Source organism: Rattus norvegicus, chromosome 14, assembly GCF_036323735.1.
Source record: "Rattus norvegicus strain BN/NHsdMcwi chromosome 14, GRCr8, whole genome shotgun sequence".
NCBI classification, from domain to species: Eukaryota; Metazoa; Chordata; class Mammalia; order Rodentia; family Muridae; genus Rattus; species Rattus norvegicus.
Genome location: NC_086032.1, coordinates 56,859,235 through 56,884,269, shown reverse-complemented (window position 1 = coordinate 56,884,269; position 25,035 = coordinate 56,859,235). Strand labels below are relative to the sequence as shown.

The window sequence follows — 25,035 nt, the reverse complement described above, 5'->3', positions numbered from 1 at the left end:
GCCCGAGTAGAGATATTTATACTTTACAAAGGAAACCACCCATTTGGTTTTCATTTTCATTTGAGCAAACTCAAAATGGCTTTGAATGGCTTCTGCTCATTGTATCCAAGACCTAAGCCCTTTTCTACAAGTGTAATGTTTCCCAGTTGTGCGTGGATTCCTGTATTTATGTGGTTGAATTGACTCAGACTTGTTGTTTGACTTGGTTACACTACGGTAGCAGATGTTCAGAGGAAGTAAGTGATTAAGTAAGAGTGGGAAAAGTGAGAAACGTCAAAAGAAAAAGCTAACAGAAATTAAGCTCTAGGCATGAATGATTGGAGAATGACATACTGACAGGTTGCAAGTCTCAGCCTAATAAAGGTGACTGTTAGGACACATCAGCTGTCCTACAGCACGCTTTCAGACACACGCTTAGAGAAATGAAAATGAAATTTCTCAGGTGATATGTAACTGCATATCTTGAGCTAATAGAGAGATCTAGATGGTCTATGCCATTTGGAATAAAAACATAAGCAACAAAGCAACCCTCATTTTATAACCTTAATTATCAGTATATACACTATCAACGTTTGGATGATTATAAAATACTTGTTTTAATTTTATATTATATAATTTATAACACAATTATTTTCAAAATGATTTTGAAATATATTGGTAGGATGGCCAGTGTATGTATGTATGTATATATGTATGTAAGTATGTATGTTTATGTATGCATTTATTCAATATCAAACCTACTAACGTTAGTCTACATAAGATGAGGATGAACCCACCAGGCTGTCTCACTCACCATAGCATCTTAGCTACTAGGATATCACTTAGCTTATAAGGGATACTTAGTAAAGTTTGCTGAATCATGAATAAAGTAATACTTCCTAGATCTAGGTTTTTATCTACAATTTATATTTTTTATTTGCTTGAACTTGTGTTTATTTAGTCTAATGTGATTTGTGCCAATGGTGAATTTACTCAGAATTACTAATTACCATGAAATAGAGCATCTTTTGAAAGGATACAGATTTAATTCTAAGTATGTCCCCAACTTTTGATGAGGGCCCTATTTTACACTTAAAGACTGTTCTGGTATAACAACTAAATCCTTATCTTCTCTTTGTTACTTGACATAACTAAAATACATAAATTATATATGTATCTTTAGGTTTTAAGTACTGCTTCTGGATCTGCGGTATACCTGTATATACATATGTATGTTTTGTAATTGCACAGTTAGTTTCCAAAATCATGGATTTTGACTACCCTATTAAGTGGAGAAAGAATAATATAATTATTTTGCATTATTCCCTTCAAATATATGGGGCTGGAGTGATGGCTGAGTGGTTAAGAACACCCCTTATACTAGCAGAGAACTCAAATTCAATTCCTGGTGTCCACGTGCCAGTTCCGATTCCATCAGAAGTTCTGACATTCCTCCATGATCCTCTTGGGCACCAGGCATGCAATAGTGCACACACATATATGCAAGCAGAAGAACTAGTTTACAATAAAGATAAAACTAAATAATCAAAAATAAAAATTTTAAAATTTATTTGCTTTTAAAGTCAATATTTATTTGCGAAGTTTGGGACTAGATCCATCTTGAGACTACCACACTCCATGTGCAACTTACGTACTTCTTACACACTCTGATACTCATATATTTGCTTATTACAACGAGAAAGACCACAATTAAAGACTGCTATAAGATTTAGGACTCTTTTCATGTCTAAGGCAGGTAAAAGTTTGATTAGGTTTAAGCACTGCTTCTGCTGTCTGTGAAATTCTACACATGCTTCATTCTTTATTGTACAATAGTCCTAACAAATCTTTTAAAAGTTTTTTTTTCTTTCAAGCTTAAATGGGCTGGGGTGATGGGGGTTTTGAGAAAGATTTGCTAATGTCTGCATATAAAAATATTCTCTTTGTTTTCTTGCATCAGATTCTGGTTTAAAGTTCACTTGTCGTCACATTGAACTTCCTTACCCATGCCTCACTTCTACAATCGGCGTTTATTTTCTTACGTTTCCTCCTCTTCCTACTGCCTCCCTGTACTGTGTTGGCAATAGTTTGTTCTTTTAAAATATGCAGCTCACCCTCTTACGTCATCCTAAGTAATTGTGTCACGTGAACAAAGTATACAATCGATTCCAATCTTATCCTCTTCATTAGACCACCGAGTGTCTGGCAATGCCTTTCTTTCACTGCGGTAGCTTTGAAGGTCCATCACCTGCACATCTTTATATTTTTTAAGCAACTCTTCTTTTAAGATTTGAAATAAATAACAACTCTTTAGCCTTGAATATTGCACTTCTGTCTTCTTTCATATACCCTCCTAGCATCTATCATCTGTCTTACTAGAATTTAGTCCCCATATACAAGGTTTATAGTGTTATGATTACTAATAAGCTTAATACTGAAGGTGCATAGACTGTAAGTTCTTAGATTCTGATGTCAAATTGTCACAATCCATGTCCATTTTCATGATTATATTGAGATTTATACTCTGAACTTACTCACTTATACATAAGAGAAGTCTTAAACTGTAATTTCCATTTCCTTCTTTCCAGAGTTTTCTCCTCTGCACTTTCAATGATCTGACTCTTTAACATTACAACACACTGAATGCAGAGTAGATAGATTACATCATTCTTGTACCAAAATAGTCATTAAGAGTTATGCAAAACATACAATATTGTCATGCATATTATGTCTTGAAATGTGCAAATGTTTCATAAATATCCCTCAGTATCACAATTCATCATGGTTATTTCAAACACACTTATAATTGCTCCACTTGCACTAATTTAATTTCAGAATATAGTGAATATTGTTGGCTACACACCAGATAAACACAAACTTTGTGTAATATTATTTCTGAAGTGTCAGGAGGCCCATGCATTTGACGCCTACTCGTTAGAGTATCACCTAGAACACTGAGTCATGAAGAAACATTAAAAAACCAAACTGAATTATCAAACATGATATACTCATAAGAAAGTATGAGGAAATAGAGAAGTTGAGTGTATAAGCAAGGTCTCAGACAATCTAATATTTACCTTTTAAAATAATACCAAGTATGGTAAGAAGAGAAAACACAACATTGAAATGTAATTGTTTTTTGGAAAAGAATAAGGTGATTATTTTCATTGAGTAAAATCTTATATGAATTAAAATGAATGAAGAAGCAAGCACGACTTACCATAATAAATGAACTATAAACAAGTACTTGAAAATTAGTTTTGTGTGAAGCAGAGTGAGCCATAATAGCTTACATGTACATTGCAAAAATTTTTCAAAAACATATGTCTAAAACATTAAACCTCGAAACTGAGTGAAACACTGTACCTTTTATTTCCTTTTACTGAAAGCAGGTTTTTTTCCGTAGAATATTTTGTGATTACTGTTTCCTTCCTATACTCCTCTCAGTTCCTCCCTGTGTGCCTTTTCAACTGGATGCACTGCCTGTCTCTTAGTAACAAACCAACAGGCAAATCACACATTTACCTATCTATCTATCTATCTATCTATCTATCTATCTATCTATCTATCTATCTATCTATTGATTCATTTAATATCCTGGTTGCAGCCCCTCTTCTCAATACCTCCTCACAAGGCTCTTTCCTTTATCCTTCCTCCCTTCACATCTGAGAAGGGGCAAACACCCTAAGTATCACCTCTATTGGAACTTCAACTCAATGCAGAACTAAGCACATCCTTTCCCACATAGGCCAGACAAAATAGCCTAGTTAGGGGAGCAGGAAACATAAGCAGGCAACAGAGTCAGGGTCAGTTTCACTCCAGTTCCTGGGGGACCAGCACAAGCCCTAGCTGCACATTTATTATTTATGTGCAGGAACTCTAAGTCCAACCCTTATATGCCCTTTGATTGGTGGTTCAGCTCTGGGAACGTCCAGTGGTCCACATTAGTTGACTCTGTTGGTTGTTTTGTGGAATCCCTATCCCTAAATCTTCCACAAGAGTTCCTGAGCTCCATCTAATCTTTCACTGTGTGTCTCCATCTGTTTCAGTCAGCTATTGGGTGGAGCCTCTCAGAGAACTGTTATGCTATGCTCCTGCCTGTAAATCCAGGCTAACAGATACACATTTATTCCCAGCACTCCAGAGCCAGAGCCAGGAGAATCTCTGAGTTCAAGACCAGTCTAATCTACATAGTAATCTCCGGGACACCCAGGAATATATAGAGGTACAGAAATCCTATTTCAACAAGCAAACAAACAAAAACAAAACAAAAGAACAGGCTTCTGAGAGATAATATTAAAATATAATAATATAATCAATATAATAAGAAAAACAGAAAGTAAATATTGGACTGAGACAAAGCAGATGGATAAGAATTTAAGAGAAGGTACAGGAAACAGACCTACCTGTGTGCACACTCAGGAGTCCCATAAAAAACACTGAACAGGAAGGCATAATACACATGCAAAGGACCTGGTGCAGACCTATGCACCAGGTGTAGAGGTTTAGTTGAGTTGGATCTTCATATATTAATAAACACAATATTGAAGAAAATTTTATCATAATAATTCTCAGATATGAACATGCTAGAACTCCAATTGTTATAATGAAAATTAAACTTGAGGAAATCATGCACAACTTTAAAGAAAATTGATTCAAAACTTTTTAGTATTATAACAGGGAATTGTGGTTTTTTTTCTGGAGTCAATTTTTAGCAACATATTGCTAACATTAATACATAACACGTTCAGTTTTCATGTATGTGCATAAATGTATTTTCCATATCTATATAGTAACCTCAAATCTAATTATAATCCAATATAGTAATAGTGGGTAAGGATCCCACTTAAATAAGACAATGCTTCTAATATCATTAGAGTACAATTGTTTTATTAAATTATTTTTATGAATTTGACTGAGTAAGATTAAATATGTATAGATTTTTGTTGGCATTAAACTTTGCAATTTATTTCTTGAAAGCTCAGGTCCCTGATGTACAATATCTCAGAACTGTAGCAATGCCATTAACCTTTTCCTAAAAACTGAGCTAAAAATAGTATTATAATCTACAATTCTTTTGTCTCCTTCAGAATTTTTATTGGTTTTAAACAAGCTTCAAATGGTACAGAAATAATGATCTTTTACTTTATATTTATTTTTGACATAAGTTTCTTCTAAAGGATTTCAGTAATTCAATACTGTGCAATAACTTTTTCTGAGGCTTAATAATTACATGTTTTGTTATGTAAAATGGTGTTTATTCCTTCAAAAAGTTCAAGTCTGCCAATGTCATTCAGTGACAAACCAGTCTCTAGTATTCTTCTAAGCAACCCACTGTCACACCCCTGACTCACTGTCCTACCCTTTAGAAACGTCCCAAGGCTCTTTCTCTCTCTAGTGACATTCCTTGTCACTAAAGACAGCTCATAATCTCACTGACAGAGTGAATGACAGCGGTCAGTCCAGTCTCTTAACTCTCTAGCCCTATAACTCAATAGACACTAGCATTATTCCTTAAGACATTAAGACAATTTTTAAAAAATATTATTCAGCAACTATTACGAAGGCATAAGACAAAAAAAAGTCCCAAAATATCTCATTGCCTAGAGCATGCTCTAATACAAAGAACACACTGGGTAGTTTAATGTGTGGTGACCAATTGCTTGGGAGTTTCGGTCAGACCCAGAGCTGAAACAGCTCTTTTCCAATTCTTGCAGGAAGTTTATTTTACAGGCTTGATCCCCAGAAGGATAAGGAAATTAATACTTAGAACCTTTAAGTCTTTCCTGGATATCTTTATTTCAGATATGCCAGGCTCTTAGGTAGGATTGAGAGAATTAAACAGAGTACAGGTCTCCCAGAGACTAAAACATATCCTTATCACATCATATTCAGTATGCCTTCTTACAATCCACCCATACCCCCAGTGCTTTTCCAATGAAAAAGTCCATAATGGCTGAGAGAATGTGTGTAAGCTTCTTTGACTGCGAAGTGTTTTTCTTTTCAATCCAACCCTTCGTCCTTGCTCTGCTCAATATTTGGAAGGCAGATCAGTGTGTGGAATAGGAATCTCTTTTCTTTGAACACCTTAGCCACCTTTGATGCATTATCAGTAGTTTTCCAGCCACCAGAAAAGTAACATCCATGTTCTGTTATTCTCTGAAAGTTCACCAGGGTCTTCCTGTGCTTAACTGATGAAATTACACAGCAGCCAGTGACAATATTTAACAAATATGATTCTTGATCCCAAGGCCATACATTTTTCTGCCTTTAGAAGCTGTAAGAGTCAGACTCTTGGGCTTTTCCACACTGTTCTCTGGACTACTATATTTTGTGAGAGCAGATCCCCAACATTCTCACAAAGTCAACAGAAACTCTTTACTGTCAGTCCTTCTTTAAAACAACAACATATACTCTGAGTTCTGCATTCATAAGACGGAAATCCCATCCTGTTCCTTTGTTGCCACATGAAAGCTAGTTTGTACCATCCTGTTCTTCGTGTAGCCATGTGAATCTAGCTTCATGAGCAAATTTCTACTGGGAGTGCCTCGTGAATGGCAAAGACTTTTTCATTAGCTTGATCCCTACCTGCCTTTTAAATATGCCATTTTTGTGTCTTTTGCTCAAGAATCTTCCACACTACATAACTGTTTATGAAAATTGTTTTACATGACTTGATAAATTGTGACAAAAGTTTTCCTATGTTTCGGTGCATATGCACTTACCAAGGACACTTTCTTATTCCTCACAATGCAGTAAGTCTCAAATATACTGTACACACTATATTAATCCACCCATCCTTAGACCAAACATATTTAGTTACCTATTAAAAACTTTAGTATATTAGGGATTTGCATGCAAAAAATAGTCTCTTTCACCATGTTAAGTATAACTATCTGGCTGCAAATTCAGAGTGTGTGGATTCTACATGTTTTATCCTGGCTTGCAAGATTCCCACATTTGATTCATCCAAAGATAAATGCTGATCCTAAAATAATCGCTTTGGAGTACTTAAATTTATGAATAAATTGGTTTAATTTAAAATATGTAGGCTATAATTTTGGAGAGGAATTTAAACTTTAAAATGTTTCGTGTAGCATTTTGAAGTTAAATACCCAACAGTTAAAGGCAAGAAACATGACCAAACTTCATAAAAAGGACATGTCCCATCAGGTAATTGAGTTTTTAATGTGGAGATATTTTTTTTAATTCAACAAGCCTACATGGTACTTATACCTCCAGAATTCTGTGATGTTAATCTTTTATGATAGCAATTAGTTTCCAGGATTTCTCAATGTACAAACTGACTAAGTTTATTGCCTAAGCTTTACGTGGTTCCCATTAAACAGACAGGAAGGTTAATCAGAAGTTTGTCAGAGCCAAAGGATGTTGAGAAACTGGAATCTTTTGAGATATATTGTCTAAACAGAATCATGGAAAGACGGAAAAGGATTACTAAATTCCAAACCTCAAAGGTTTTTCTGATAGCTGCTTTCCTAAACATTGGGATTAAAAGTTGAAAATACTTTTAGAAACAGGAATGCAAACACATACCTAGACAAATCCTTATCTTTACAGAGAACTTCAACAATGCTGCAGCCTTTGGTAATAAATACACTAAGAAACATATTTCTGTGAAGAGTCAACAGGTTTTTTTATACAAAAAAAATTAACTGCTATTTTTTAATTCTTGGGACATTTGTATATCTAGTTTTAAATTTTACATTCCTGTCATAAATAAGTTTAAATATGAGAGTTAACTTCTACAATGTCTAAAATTTCTGTAAATAAACAACTTAAAAGAAACACTTCAAATGAATATTTTGAATCTGAATATAAATACAAGAAGTCAAAGACTTCTTTAAAAACCAAATACAAAAATCTTACATGGAACAGGCCTTACAATTCACATGTGGTTTTATTTCATATATTAGTATTAAAATAATTCTTACTAAAATGCAAATAATATTTCAACTCTTTATTAAACATTTCTTTTTATTTTTTGTATAATTCTATTTGTTTAAGATGTCATATGCAGTCATGACAAAAGCATGCATATATATATATAATTAAACATGAATATTTTTACAAATTTTATAAGTAGGATCTCACATTTTGTGGACTCCTGCTAAGTTAAATACCTTTTCCTTTAATTTAAGGGAGGGCGTTTTGATGGAGATGTTGTATAGCCTTGGGAGAACATGGCAGGCACGATCAGTTTGTGTCATTACATAGCAACTGGATAGTGCAGCAGGAGGAAGCATCAGAACAGTGAGAATTGGAAGCAACTGTGTTAGGGTTTCTTATTAGTCTTGCCCTATTACGCTTTTCTTTTAAAAGCTATGCTCAGGTCCTAAAGTCTTTCATTAAGCTACTCTGTTCAGTTAAAATGTGATAATTTAACTCATGTCTAGTGGGCCAACAGTATCCTTGGAGAATTACAGTTGCAAGTTTAGTGATAGTCATCCTTCAAAAGACTTTGGTAGACCTCCATGGTGGCATATGCCTTTAATCCCAATATGCTGGAGGCAGAGGCAGGCAGATTTCTGAATTTGAGGCCAGCCTAGTTTACAGAGTTCCAGAATAGCCAGGACTACAGAGTGAATCCTGTAAGAAGAGAAAGAAGGAAGGAAGGAAAGATAGAAAGGAAAGAAGGGAGGAAGGAAGGAAGAAAGTAAACAGACGAACCTAGTTTGTTTCCATTATTTTTGAGATTTATATTTTTTAAGAAAAGAAAGTAGAAACTACTCTTTGGAGAAGGTTTTGTTGACACAGTCTGGATGGACACCGTGGTGCAGCACCTGCTGATTTTCCCCTTACATATTTCACCATCTCCCTTCCCCAGGTGTTGCTGCCATCACTACCTTTCCCTTTCTTCCCTTTCCTCATGGCAAGACGCATGGAAGAAGAGTGCTGTTAAGGCCTCTCCATTAATCAACAGGTATGGCGGTCCTCAGCTGCCCCTCTCTTAGCTTTCCACTGCTGGTCTAGCTATCACTTTCAAACATAGAAGACATGATTATCCACTACACAGAGCTTAAAAGTAAGAAAGGACCCAGTTTCTCTATATTTTCCACATGTGACACATTGCTGTCTTTCCTCCAATCTGTAGAACTTTCCCTCTTGTATGTAGCATATAGAAAAATTAATGATACAGTTCTCAAAAAGGTGTTATATCCAACCAATTGAAAAGAGATGAACTTGTATTTATCACTATGTCACTTTCAGCCTTCTATAAATACTTATTGATACAATGCTTAGAAAGAGCTCTCAGAGACTGAACCACCAACCAAAGAGCATACAAGGGCTAGATCAACACCCCTCACTCTCAACATATTTGTAGCAGATGTGCAGCTCAGACTTCAGGAAGGTCCAGAACAAGTGGAGCAGGCGCAATCCCAAAAGTTGCTGGAGAATGTTTTTCTAGCTGGGCTGCCTTGTCTGGCTTCAGTGGGACGAAATGCCTAACCCTACAGAGACTTGATGATCCAGGTGGGCAGCTACTCAAGGAGAGAACTACACCCTCTAAGAGGAGAGTGGGATTAGGGGGATAGGAAAAGGACTATTGGAGGGGGGACCAGGAATAGGAGAAGTGATCTTAAAATAAAAATTTTTTGTGGATTTTAATTAAGAATTTAGTCTTCTTTGCATTTTAGAAGCATTGTACAAAATGATACATTAGTTGCAATGCCTATCACTGAGTTATAAAACTTAGGTGTAAGCCAGTTCATATATATCTGGATTTAAATCCAAACTGCCAATCTGATGTTAAACACAATGCATGGCAATTACTCTTGGAAATACTTTTGCCTTGTCAATTTGTCTGGTGGTATTTGAGGAAGATGGAAGAGACTAGTGTGTTCAAGTATCTCAAGATACCCTTAATTCAGAATATTACATTTTGAAAGGAACTGGGCCCTCAGGGCACAGTCTAGCAGTCATGACTAATAAAACATAAATTCATAGTCATCCACGGACAACCTCCGTCCTCTTGATTTCCCCTTCCACTGGTGGAACCAGTCTTTCTGGCTCCTGCAGGGACTTGCTGCAGAGGTCCTAAGGCTCCACATGTAGTCCTGTGACTTTCTCTGGCTCTTTGAGGCATATGACTACAATCCTGCCTTTGGGCTAGGAAGAGTGTTGGCAGATGTCTTTAAACAAAACTAAGTGTGCCTGTAAGTGTGACTGTGTGGGAGAACTATGTGTGCAGTCCTCAGAACAGATGAGTATTAAAATAGCTTTTACTTATATATGTTTAACTGCAGTTCAAAGACAATAAAGAATTGTTTTACTGTATCTAAGTAAGTTGAAATGTCATCAAACCTGAAAAGGCAATGAATCTCAGACAAGGTGATTAATCTTTAATTAATCTTTAATTAACATACAGCTTCCTATCAAATGATCACTGCTTCAGAAGGCTTTATTTTTATGTTTAATACAACCAATTCTCCTGCCATCACATCTGACTCAACACAGTCAGTTGTTCATGCCCACAGGTTTTTGTGTAGTTGTGCTACATACACAGAATATTTCACCAATGCCTGTTTGAACGTGTAGTTACAGCCTAATTAGAGGTTCCTCTGTCAGAATTTTGGGCTTTATTTTCTTACAAATTTATCTACATCAATGTATTATTTCCAAAAATGTTGATCTGTGTATAATAGATCTGAGCCCTGAGGACTGCTGATGCCTAATGTAGAAAGCTCACTCAGTACTGTCTTGAGTGAAATGGATCTTGTGTAGGTCCTTCTGCATCCCATGCCATGTAGATACTCACAGTGACCTCACGATTTATAGAGGAGCAGCTGCACATAGCTTTTGATGTATGCATCTTTAGTGTGCATTTGAGTGAATCTTTACAGAGCACTCATTTTTGACCCCCACATAAAGATGAAATTTTATCTTCGCTTCCATTTTTATTTTTATATATTACTATTTCTTTTATATTCCTTATAGCTTGTGGCTTTGGGGTATTATTAATCCCTGAGGTTATTTACTATAATATTCCCAGAGGAACGATCCATATATTCCTTCATATTTAAATTTAAAATTTAAAATTTAAGATTTTCACACACTAATTGATTATTCATTTCCACAAAATATACTAAATAGGATAATTGAAAAGAAACCAACATTTTTACAGCCTAAGAATAAAAAAAGGTCAAGAAAGGTGTTTAATAAATTTGAAAAGTACAAATCACAAACATTGTACCTGATTTATGTGAAAATCAATAGAATGCATGTTACCAGTATAAAAGTAAACTTATAGATATATTCTCTTTTTAAGAAAGAGAATAGATCTAAAATTTAGATTCAGATACCAAAGTAAGCAGAGAAAAATTTCTTGGATAAAAAGAATGGGAGATTTTAAAAAGTTTAAAGTAATTTTTAAAATGAAGGAAATATTGCTGGAAAATGGATACTGAACAAACTTTAAAATAATATGCAATAACACTGTGTAATGAAAATCAACACGACCAGAAAAAGAATTTCTTTTTACTTATTTATGAATTTATTTATGAATTGGCTCTTCCTCTATAGAAAAGCCTTCATGCTAATGTGGCTGTGACAGATTCCTGAGCATCCTAGGATGTATTAATTTAAGTATATCATATTCTTATTTTTTTAGTATGTCATATTCTTTAATAAGTCCTTTTGTGGCAACAGTACTTCTCGGTATTGGTAGGGCCAAATGCATTGATTTTTGAGCTATGTATGTTCAATGAAAAAGGTAGTTCCCTGAGAGCAGAGTTGAAATAGGACTTGATGGAGAAGTAATGCCCATGTCAAAATATTCCACCTGACCAAGAAGTCCAAAATGAATGAGTTGATCAGTTCATATCTAGAGATGTACAGCTTGGGTTGAGCCTTTTTTTTAATGTGGACTGACTCGTGCATGGAATACATGATCTTTTGTTTTTGTTTTATTACTCCCAGAATTTTAAAAGTGAAGAGCTAGATCAATGGTCGACAAATGCAGTGTTAGAGAATGCATGCATGCACCATATCCATCTAGAAGGCTTTCACCTGAGTGCATGAGGAATCTCTGTGACACAAAATGTAAAGAAGGCTCACTCTGGTATAATTTTGTTCTCCACTTTCTTTCTCCCTCCCTTCTTCCTTCCCTCTCTCCGTCTCTTCTCCCACCCCACCCCTCAGTACAGTTGAACCGAAAATTTCTTTCCTTTAACTTGCCCCTGTTTATCAGTATTTCCTTGGTGGGAGGGAGCTAAATGCTACTTCTTTTTCCAATGAAAGGTTTTTTTTTTCAGATTTAAATTAAACTGATGATACTGTGTCAACACATCTAAATGTTTATGTATCTCTGGATAGTCTTTTCTGGTTTATTGCTCAGCCATTTAAATTTTTCCATTACTTGGTTGCAAATTCTTTTCCTGTTCTGGTTGTTAAAAATTTCCCCTTTGTATCAGAACACTTTTTTTGTAAAACAAGAAGTTCATGACGGGTTACTCCTTTATGTACTCATATTTAATCTACTTGAAGAGTATAGAAATTACAATGATGTCTCTTTAGGCTTGAAAAGGAAACAGAATTCAAAACGATTCAAGACTTTTGACAAATTTTTACATAAGTATGTGGGTCTTGACTGTCGGCAATATATAAATAGAATAAATACAGTTATAAAATAGATTTAACTTTAGAAACAAAAAGCAGTTTTGGAAGACCTTAGTTTTATTATGGTGAAGCTTTACCAAAATAAAAGCAAATTCAGCACTGAAAAAATAATATTGTTAAGTTGATAATAATATCAGTAGAGAAAAAGAAAAGATTCACATTATTGACTTAACTGATAATATGAGCTCATCTGTAACAGTAAGTTTCACAGAGGTCAAACTAGAGCAAAACAAGAATAAAAAGACGAGTAAGGCATGTGCTGTCAGAGCTGTGCTAATAAAACCTACCACAAAGTAAATTCTTCACTTATGCACACTCTTGCTTAATGCCAAATTGCTGTCAATGTCCCTTGGTGAGTTCTATTTATGAGCAGATTACAACACACTCTCAGAGGCCCTGCACATCTAACTCTCAGTGAGTGCCGACACAGAATATATGGTCTTTCTGGAGCTGTGAAATTTAATTAATTTGCTGGCAGAGCACAGTTTTCATGCCACATGCCTTTGCCCTGACCCTGCTCAGGACTTTTCATTTTCAAATGTGCTTTATATATTGTAAACCTATATCATCTTAATGAAACTTTTCCACGTGGTAATTTCAGTGCTTGACTTAATTTTCTCAAAAGCTCCAGTGCCTACATAAATTCTTTTTTTTGCTGTAATACAAACTGTCATTTGCTAAGTTGCATGAATATATGCATGTCCCCTACAATTTTTGCTATTCAGATCTCAAGGCATTACCCTTTAGGTATCACATTCAATAAAAGATTCTTAGGTAAATTTTAAAACAAGAAACCTCTGTCTGCTCTGTCTCTCACTTCTATTGTAGGTAAATGCCATGTACAATGCATTTAATATCTTCCACTTAGTATCACAGAGAGCAATATGGACCAAGGGTGCTAATGATTAATCACCTTTTCAAATTCCCTTTGAATTCAAATCACCCACTGCATACTTCTAAATCTCTTGGACAACAATCCTTTTAATACTATTTCTGCTTTTGATAACATACTGAAGTCTAGGAAGTTTAGAAATTGGTATTTTTCTTTAGCTTTGCCAATAAACTGACAGAAGTATGATTTGTCCTCTGTAAAATGGAGAGGCTAAGCTAGTTAAGAACAACTGTCAGTGAGACAAAGCATTTTACTTTTCTCTCTAAAACTGTATCCTTGAGAAGGATTCTAAACCTTGTTTTTGCTCTGTGATGTGGAATATTATAATCATGAAAATAATTACCTCCCTTTGTCACTGATTTGCTTAATAAATTTTCAAAACAGTTCTGAAAAAAGAAATACATTCATCCCTATAATTAAAAACTGTTGCATTTTCCTCTTGGATGTGTGTGTGCATGAATGTGCATAAACATGCATTCATATATGTGTATGTTTGTATTTAGATGTGTGTGTTACCAGTCATTGAAGAGAGACTCTCCTGGGGTGCCATATGTTAACAGGGAAATCAGAGTCCAGTTTTGGGGTTCTTAGTATAAAAATTTAATAAAGAAAAAAATCTAGAGGATAGTTTTATTAGCATTCAAAAGAAAAACCTCAGGGCGAGCAAGCTGTAAATCCCAGTAGCTGCTAGAGAAGAAAGATGGAGAGAGGTACAGAGAAAATCATCGTGCCGTTTATAAACAGCCACATGGCAGACAAGAGTCACATGTCAATGACGAGGGTTTTAAGAAAGAAAGAAAAACAACATTCAAGTGCCAGAGAAAGAATGCTTAGGCCCTGGATGAATGCAGAAATAAAGAGACAGAAGAGAAAAGGAAAGAAGAAATAGAAGTTTCTGTTTCAGAACCCCATAATTTTGGTATGCCTAACAAAAGCCTGTGGAGGGATGTAGCAACTGCACAGAGAGCAAAGAATTCTGGGAATACAAACTACTTTTCCTAAGTAAATAAATTTTCCAGTAAATCTTTTTAATTTGGCTTATAGCAAATAAGAATTCTGAGGATTGGTCCTTTTGACAGGGGTATTGACTAGCTGAAGATGATTAACACTCACTGGAGGAAACAACTGCATGTCTGCACTATAAAGCCCATTCTTTTGAACAGAGTGAAATAGGTTTTGGTTAATGGACATCCAATCGTGCATTAGATGTGTGTGTGTGTGTGTGTGTGTGTGTGTGTGTGTGTGTGTGTGTGTGTGTATTTTCTGCTTAAAAATATTTGAGCCCTAATTAAATGTTTTAGGAAGAGAGCAGTGCCACCAGGATATGTGTAGAACTTTAATAGCGGTAGATGAGTGACCTCAAAGTGTGACTCTTTGCTCTAGGAACAAATTGCAGGATAACACAAGGGAATGTCTCTCCATGTAAATATAAAATGTACCACTTGCTCTTAGAAATGCTCGTTGAAAACTGATTCATAGTCTAGTGTTGATGGTCTATACTTTAATTCAAGCACTCAGGGGGCATTATCAGGTGGATCTCTGAGTTCAAGGTCATCCTGTTCTAAAGGAGATTTTCCAAGACAGCCAGGGCTATGTACAGTAATCGTGTCTTTAAAACAAGGTAAGAATAAACAAAACCCGAGAGAGAGAGAGAGAGAGAGAGAGAGAGAGACAGAGAGACAGAGAGACAGAGAGACAGAGAGACAGAGAGAAGGAGGAGAAGAGAAGGAAGGAAAGAATAAAGGAAAGAAGGGAAGGAGGGACGGAGGGAGGCAGACACTAAGATTTTGCAGTCATTAACCAGTGAAAGAAGAGTTAGCGAATGCCCTGCATTGTTGGGATGAATACCCTGCAGTAGGATACTGAAAGTGAAGATTCTACTTTTCTGCTGAAGCTTTCTTTTACATGAATGCACTGCATATCTCGAGTCAGCAGGAAGAAATAAGAAAGCAGATAAACATTTTTTGTACACGAGAAACAAAACACCACTGGGTTGCATGACCTGCTGGTTTTCTGGAAGAAACTGGAGGCTGGTTGGCTCTTTACAAAGTTTGAGAAAAACAAAAATTCTTTGTAATCTATGTACAACTGCTTTTATAGATGAGAAACCTGTAAAGGAAAAAGAAAGTAGCTCAACCTAGAATTACGATCTGCCTAAGAAGAGCTTGTCACCACCCCTCTTCACCTCTAGACACATTGGAATGCAGTACCCTTCTCTTTGAGTTTATAACAAACAAAACGGAGACAGTTACTGAAGATTCCCAAATAAACATTAAGCAGACATAGCCATCATTATTTGTGCTTGTCTGTCCCTCTAATCAACACAGCAGACTTCAACCAAACAAACAGAACATCTCGTAAAGAAAACTGTTAGCACAGATGCATTTGCTGATTGTAGTGGGATATCAGTTAATTGAAGGGGATGGCGGAGAGAGAGCCTTAGCTGAGAGGATCACACATTGTTCAGGGTTTTAATGCTTTGCTGTCCTCCTTGAATAGACTATCTGGAAAGCCAGCGAGTTGAAGTAATGAAAAAAATGTAAAAAAAAATCATAGGAACAAAGAAATGAAGAAAGCTTGGTATACTAAGAAAATTCAACAAAAAAGACAAGGAAGTTCAATCCATTTTTATATTTATAGTCAAAGAGGAGGGTGGGAAGTGCAATAGATTTCTGAGTTGTTTACGTTACATTTTTCCAATAATGACTCCAACGACATTTTATTATTTTCTAATTGGCTATCCAATAAAAAAAGTTTGTATTAGATATATCTTTAAATATATGAGTTAAATGGGCTTTGCCTGTTTCACGTATAATAAGATATTTTCTATAAGGTGTCTTTTTCTAGCACACTGAAATTTTACTTTTTCATATAAATGAAAACCAAAGTGAATTTAAGCTCTTTCTGCACACTGAGGGGGATAATTCTAGGTTAGGGGAAGGCATTCAAATGTGTTGGCTTTGGGAAGAGTGAGAGAAAGAAGTGGGGCTCAAATAATCAGGATATGTTTTGAGTCACTTAAAAATTAAAATTCTGGTTATCTCTCAGAAACTGAGGAAGGTAGTCTTTTTGTGTGGGAGGACAGAGAGGAGAAGGCAGAATAAAGCAGAGCAGAACAAGTGGCACCTGCTTGAATAAAGAAGCCACCATGATTTTAATGCAGCTTGTTTAATGCTATTGGATAGACTGCAGGATAAGGCAAGCAGGTGAAGTGCTAGCATAGAAAATTAGGAGGTCTCCGGATGGAAGGAAAGGCCAAGGTGTCTTGTATAGTAAATTGGATTAAAATAGATAGCAGAGTTATAGTTATTCAGTGTTGTCTGTCCATACATCACATCAACTACATGTCAAATGTATCTGTGAACTGCCTTCGAAGATTGACTGACTCATGCTAATACAACAGAATACCATGGAAAACACCCATGTGTGTTTGTCCACATTTACAGATTTTAAAAGGAACCTCAGAAAATAAAAAGTATATGTTTTACAATATTGTCTCTAATGAGCCCATTACAGTTTTGGAAAGAGTATAGTGTTTTTATCATAAATTATACTTTTCTATTGTTGGCAATATTTTGACAGAATAAATTTGTTGATCATGGGTTGTGAAATGGTTTCTAAGTGAAATTTCAATTTTTGAACAACATAATATATTAAGGGTTATAATGCATTTTTAGAGATTTTTAAAATCATTGCTAACCTAAGAAAAAGTAAATCCTATATTTTTATACAAATAACCATTTTTGAAGTTCAGATTAGAATGAATAGAATTCAAAGTCATTCATTAGTAAAGAATAATTAAAATAATAAATTTATTAAGTGATAAAACACCAAAATAGCATAAGTAATAACAATAAGGTATGTGTTATACATAATATATTTCCTTCTACATTTAATGGTAGTGCATATAAAACACTGGGAGAGTACAGTTTAAAGAGCAACTTCAAGACTGTGTGACCTTTTGTGGTAATAAAAGAAGGCATTTTCTTGAATTTATTGCATGAATCTCAAAGCGGTAGATTATCCAAACAAGGTGGTTCCAAACTGAAGCACTGAGTCATGTGTAACACATACTAGCACTGGGTTATAAGTTGATATGCATTTAGCTCTTACTTACAATTAAAGTTTATTTATGAGATTTCAAATGAGAAACTGTTTTTGAAATTTAGTCATAAATTAAAGGAGCATTTTACTGAAATGATGTCCTTTCTAGGGTTTATTATAAATACCCATGGGATTTCAAAGTGGCATGTGCTAAGGAAATATATAATATCTACATCATCATTGCTCACCAAAATGATTAATTTTTTTGAGTTTCCCTGAATCTTACTGTCAGGATTGAAAATTATGTTGTCATAAGAGTTGCATAAAAAGTTTCTACTTTTTTAAGAGGTAGAAATAAAATTATACCTTAGATTTTGCTGAATGTTCTTGGGAAGAGAAACCCAATCAACACTCACCAACTGGTAGAAGACTTAACTCCCGTGAGCAAGGCATGCAGAAGCACCATCCCAGCAGCTGTGTAAAATATACCCTGTCATGTATAAACTAATCTATCCCAGGAAACTGACGGCATTCAATTGTCAGTGTGCATTGATCATTTTTGTTCTTATGATAATGACTCTTTGGGTTTATTTTGTTGACTGTAAATCTCAAGTGAAAATGCAAGTGAAGGTTATCTTGCATTTTATCATAAATTGGCGCCAGCATTATTTTGTGTATTCCCTGATATTAGTAAGTTGTTATTGTCTATTTGTCTCTGATCTTTGAATAAATAGTTGAGACCCACCATTTATTTAACATGACTTCAAAATGAAAGGGGAAATTGAAAGATCAAAGACGTGGTGGTTGAATAATTTCATGGGAAATCAAAGTGTTTGGCCTGAATTTCCTTGTATTCAGTGTTGATATATAATCAAACCACTCAGCGATCTATTCCCTGCCTTAAAGCAGGGAGGGATCCATGGCTCCAGATACACTTGTAGCAGAGGATGGCCTTGCTTGATAGCAGTGGGAGGGGAGGCACTTGGTCCTGTAGAGGTTTGGTGTTCCAATGAAGGGGGATGCTGGAGTGGTGGGTAGGGTAGCACCCTCATAGAGGGAGAGGGAACAGGGTGCATGTGGGGTGGGGATTTTGTGAAGGGGTAACCAGGAAGTGGGATATCATTTGAGATGTAAATGAATGGAATGATTAATAAAAGTATGGAATAAAGAATAACCCATATTAAGCTTCTGATAATTCATACACACATTATTGAAGTGATATGAAATACAAAAAAGGCATATAGTCCATTAATTACCAAAAAAAAGTAGTCCCCAAGTACATCTTAGATATCTTGCTTCTAAGTAGAAAGGGGATAGGGGTTGGATGCAATAGAAATTTTATATTCAAAATAAAGTTTATAAATTCATGAATTATGAAGGTATTTGGGTAAATAATTGTAGAATGTACTCATGTTAAATACCATGCTAATCGTGACATCATATATGATTGTTTATTGATATAAAATAAGATGAAAGAAGAGTAGAAGATATGCGGTCTTTAAATTTTTGATATAGAGGCACAAAAAAATGTAAACTTGAGACTTTAAATTAAGAGAAAATATTAACGTAATCTCTCACATATCAGTTAATCAAAATGTATCTGTTACTTTCCAACTTTTTTTTTCTACTGCAAAATTTTGTTAGGCATTATTAATGCAAGTCAAACTTTGTACTATTCGTGGGAAGCTCAATTTAACTGTATAATTTTATTTTATGTAGAAACTACAATTAGGACAAAGATGAGACATAAAATACTACTTTTTAAAAACTTAAAATAATTTAATAGTAAAAGCACAATAAACTTATTTGCCTTTTATTTGAATATAGAATTAAAAATATTAAAGTTGAGTTATTTAAATGATCAACTTGAATGAGTCATGACACCTAAGAAAAAAGTAATACAAAACTATTTCTGAACATTTTTACATATATCTTGACATTGAGCATTTGTTGATCCACAAGTATCCAAATTTCTCTTTTTTCAACAGATATTCTCTTTCATAATTAATACAGTTGTGTCCCATTTCTTACATGGGAACACTCATAAAATACTGTGTTACTGACAATCCTCTTTTAAAGTAATGAGTTTCAGTATTATTATCTTAATTAAATTATTTAAATAGGCTTACAAAAGCACCGTGGAACATTGGCAACTTAAATCTCAAAGGACTTAAACTTCTAGAAGGGAAAAAATCTGTTTTACAAATCTTATTAGTGAGGCTTTCTCAAAGTAATCAACCTTTGTCACCACTAAATATTTGACCTGCAGATTACACAAAAAGCTGCAATGGGTATATTTGTATATCTGTGTCTACATGGCAGGTACTCAATCTCTTTTTCTTCCTTATTGAAAATTGAAAGAAAATCTGATAAACATTTTATATTTGTGAATTATATTTACATCTAAGACTTTAGCAACAGTCTTGAACTCATATTAATGTTTATTTTGCATTTTTTTCTCAGTTTGTCTGAACTTTGGGGGAATTGGCTAGAGCTTGACCAATTGTAGAGCACATGATGATACAACCACAATTCAAATAAGCCAAGCCACTCCTTGTCCCACAATTCTGTCATGTGTCTATACCTGGTAGGACAGGAACATAGCAACCAGTCTCAGGGCAAGAGCAGAAAGGACATTCATTAAGCAAGTCCTGAGGGACTACTCATACCCTCATGGACCACAAAGTAAGCTACTGTTAACTAATCATGTTTGGTGCATGAATTTACTTCATTAAAACTAATACAATTATTGATTATATCTATGTATTTGGCTTAGAGTTTCTGAGTTTCGTATTTGTTTTGGAATCTGGTGGTATAAAAACTCTTGCAACAAGTTCTCGGATCCACTGGATCTTGCAACCTTTCTGCCTCCTCTTCTTGAATATTCCCTGAGGCTTCAGCAGGAGCTGTTTTGTAGTTCCGTCAGTTGGGACTGGCTTCCACAGCTTTGCATTTTGATTGATTGTGGCAATTATTATGCTTGAGTGTTTATTTAACTATAATTCATATTTATGCTATATTTTTTCCTACAAAGGCTTGGATCCTCCTTTTGAACCTGTAAGATATGTAACTATATTAATTAGTTCACATCCTATTACTTTCAGTTCAGCAGCTGTTCATTTTAGTTGTTTTATATCAAATGTTATTTTTAAATATTTCTTGCATATTTATCAGTAGTCTTTAAAATATAATCAATTTCATTTTATTGTGCAATATATGTTTATGTAATATAAAATATAAGTATTTTCTTCAGTGTGTATTTATATTTATATCTGTCAATTCTAATGCAAAACTGGGAGATGAATTAGTTTCATATCAATCAAATCATGCAAATATATTAATTAAATAATCTTTATTTTCACAACCATAATTATAGGCTATATTTTAAGTTAATAGCTAATTATGTACATGAATTTAATTCTTTAACATTCTTGCAAATCACAGTAAATCATTAATATTACAAAAATGCTTTATGTTTATTTGGACAGAGTATTAAAATACTCTTCAGGCCTCTACTTTTTTCTAAAACTGTTCTCTTCAGACATTACAGAGAAATGCAAAATTACTTGTTCACAGAATCCTAAGCCATTAACTCTCAAGACAATTGCTGGCTAGAAAGACTATCATTCTGAAGAAGTTAAAGTAGAACATTCATAAAGGGGATCAAAGGGAAGGAATGTATTGGGATACAGATTTAGTAGTAGAGTACCTAGCTTGGATAAGCAAGGGTTAAAACACTGACAGAGGCGTGGGAAGAAGAAAGAAAGAGATGGAAAAGAATGCAAAGCCAAGAGAAGGAAAGTTTTCCTAAATTCAAAAGTATTCCTGGTCAAATTATTACAGATAAATTACTTTCTCTCTCTGGTTAGGATGGCCATTCTCATCTAAAAGTATTTCTCTAGCTGAAAAATGTTTCCTGTCCTTGGATTTTTCAGGCTAATTAATCTTCAACATATACAATATGATTTAGGTAGCTAACTGGCCCTCATTAAACACAGTCTGCTATTTCTGACCACTCACATTATAACTCATCAGACTTCCCAAACCGTAGCTGTTTAAATCAAAGGATTTTCAATGTGGATCACTGACTGCGACTGTCTAGACCTAAGAGATGAGAGACACTCTATAGATAATTGTAAAACCTATTTCTACAATCAGCTTATATTCTTGCAAAGCAAGAGGTACGCTGTCATAATTGCTACCTAAATTACATTCCAGTCTTCAAACTTAGAGGCCTACAGACTTAAATGTCTCCAGTAAATGAAAAAGAATGCTACACTTTCACCTTCCATAAAAGTGTTCAGGATAGAACACATTCCTTTGATTTATCTTATTACTCATCAAGGATAATTTTCATTGTTCTGTGGGCTGGATTTGATACCCATGAAGTGTTCCATTGAAGATTTAATGTGTTGCCTCTGAAATGTGGAGTAGTAGTTTTTTTATGAAAAAAAAGGAAAGTTTAGGAACATTTGGGTAGGAATAAATAGAAATGCATTTAAGATATTTTCTTTTGTTTGTGCTTTGTTGAAGGGAATGGTACATGGATTGAGTAAGCAAGCATTTTTTTTTATTTGTTTCCAAATATAAGAGAAGTTAGAACTAGACAAACATGTAGAGACTCATCACCATTAGGTGAGTGGCTCCGTCTCAGAGTTGTTAGTTGACTACTGTTTTGCATAATTCATCCACGTGGGCACAACAGCTTAGGAGTTGACTCTGTTACAATTTTGTTAGGCAGGAAGAAAAGTTACCTTGAAAAAAATGCATCTAAGTACTGTTAAAGAGGAAATGAAAATTTAAATATCAAAACTATTTTCAAGGACAAAATCCTATTATTCTTGTGAGCGAATCTTACTCAGTGAGCAGAGCACCAAAATAAAAATGAGGGATTTCCACTTATACCCTTCTTAGGAAATGAATTAGAGGATACAATAGACTCTTTGCCTCTACTTCCACAGTGCAAAAATCTGGAATTGAGCTAAAGCTCTAAGTGTCCTATCACAGTTTAAGGATTTCTTGCTATGTACTAATATTTAAAGAGTTAAACAATGAAAGCAGGCATGGTGGCACAAACCTTTAATTCCAGAACTGGAGAAGGAGATAGGTAGATCTCTGAGTTTGAGGCCAGCCTGGTCTACTGAGTGAGTTCCAGGACAGCCAGAACTACACAAAGAAACCCTGTCTCGAAAAATCAAAAACAAATGAAATAAAGACATAAAATAGAAATTAGGCAATACGAATAAAATGCAGACATTCAATATAAATAAACACGATTTGCTTTAAAGTTGCCTTAATTTTAAAGATAGTTTCAATCCATATAAAGATTGGGGCTGACATGACAACTAGCGAGATGGGAAGATGGGAAAGCAGTAATTGGCCCTGACAAAAGGAAGGGGAAAAAATCGTAAACACAATTGATTTTTATACTCTTGGTTTTTCACTGAGTGTGAATTGTAATTTCAGATCGTATTTTGGAAACTAATCATAAAAGAGCTTGATAGCTTACTGCAGACGTTTTCTCAAATTGGGACAAATAGGACTTCCGGCATATCGTGATTCAAGCAATTCTTACTGCTGGCAGTATTCTTTTAAACGGAGAGCTTGAATATTATATCTTCCTGACTTTGCTCTCTCTTCTGAAAATTATAGCTTATACCTTTGAATGAAAGCTATACAGACTGTAATAGGCAGAAAACACACACACACACAATAGTGGTATTTTTAGTAGGTGTAAACAGTGAGTTTTAGAGAGAAAAATGTACAGTAAAGAGTCATACACCCTAAAACTCATCTTATATTTTCCAATTCCTTTTGATACTTTATTCCTCCGATGTGCATTTCAAATATATGCTATATATTTCACTGCATATTTTATGTAACTTTTCCTCAGAACATTCTCCATATAATTTTAACTACTACATATAGTTCTTAGATTTTTGTTGAAAATGTGTCCCCTACAAGTCAAATAAGTAAATACTATTCTATATATGCAACTACTGTTCTTCCTTGAACATATTTATTAAATTTAATCTTCAAAAATCTTTGGAAGGAACTTGTACATCAATTACTGTTTGATGTCCAGGCACATGGAAACCTGTTAGCCATGTGTTGTTTTTAATCTTACTACAAATTCAAGGAGCATAGAGAAAATAAATATCTTGGTAACAAAAGAAGTTTTTATGGATGAAAAGACAAGTTACTGTAACAGAAGACATTAAGGGAAGGATGGATGGAGAGGGGGCGGAGGGAAGTAAGACTGGTCCGTACAGGCTCAGGGCAGAGGACTTCTGCATAGGACAGGATGTGAACAGACCCTGCTTCTCTTCGGACTCATTCTTCTAATACAGAAGAGTCCGGAAGCCAAATGCTACTCAAACACCATCTTCTACACACACACATTGTCAATGAGTTTATTTTCCAAAAAGAAAAGTGATTTGTCTTAAAACCAACGAAATTGAATTCCTTTTGCAGTTGTTTAATACCAGGTTTAGTTAGCAGGCTTCTATGTGAACAAGAACATCACCTTAAATTGTTTCTGATAGAAGTCTGAAACCTGAAACTGACAGGGACACTATTTGGTAGCATGGACTTAGTCCTAGTTCCTCAAGTCTTCCTATGCATGCATGTCTTTGTGGTTCCTCTGTTTTTCTTTTTGTTGATTAAACAGCTCTTTTGTTTTCTCTACTAATTAATGTATTTATTCATTTTATATCCAGATCTTTGTCCTTCCTCCTGGTTCCTACCTCACAGAGTCCCTCTCCCCATCCCACGCCATTTGGCCTATCAACACCTAACCCCTAGCTGTTCCCCTACCCTAGCATACTAGTCTCTCCAGGGCTAGGCACCTCCTCTCTCCAGATAAGGCAGCCCAGTTAGGGGAATGTATTCTACAGATAGGCAACAGCTTTAGCAATAGCCACCCTCTAGTTGTTGAAGGGTGTTGAAGTTGTTACATGTGTGTAGGGGCCTAAGTCCAGCCCATTTATGCTCTGGTTGTTGGTTAAGTCTCTGAGATTCCCCAAAGGCCCAGGTGAGTTGACTCTGTTGTCTTCCTGTGGGTTTCCTTTACCCCTTGGGCTGCAATCCTTTCCTCAACTCCTTTATAAGAGTCTCCAAGCTCCAGCCTATGTTTGACTGTGGGACTCTGCAGTTGTCTGAGTCAGCTACTGGGTAGAGGCTCTCAAAGAACAGTCATGCTAGGCTCCTGTCTGGTTTTCCTGGGTGGGAACAGGCTTCCTTAGAGGTAGACAGAGCTGTGGGTTGGGGAGTAGGTTGCTAATCCATGATTTCAAGTAAAGGTGTGGACCTGAAGGAAGATGGAGCTCTGAAAGGAAAGGCGACTGAACAACTCTTATTCTTATATTAGCTCGGTAAATGCCTCATTCCAAGAATTGATGGGACAGATCATGAAGGAAATTGTAATTTCTCCTTCCTATTATCACTGTGTCTATCTCTGTCTGGGAATATTTATTAAAACACTT

At 35.1% G+C, this 25,035-nt stretch overlaps 1 protein-coding gene across 13 annotated transcripts in view; it reads left to right on the top strand.

Moving 5' to 3' along the window:
* Positions 1-25,035, top strand: part of Pcdh7 (protocadherin 7) — a 430,160-nt gene that overhangs the window by 230,707 nt on the left and 174,418 nt on the right. For 3 of the 13 annotated variants that reach the window (XM_017599291.3, XM_063273351.1, XM_063273349.1), the window contains one exon: positions 8,825-8,920. The exons of the other annotated variants lie outside the window; for them this stretch is intronic. In XM_017599291.3, coding sequence (XP_017454780.1) covers positions 8,825-8,913 — 89 coding nt within the window. In that variant the 3' untranslated portion in view covers positions 8,914-8,920. The remainder of the gene's footprint in view (positions 1-8,824; positions 8,921-25,035) is intronic. 13 annotated transcript variants of the gene reach the window in all.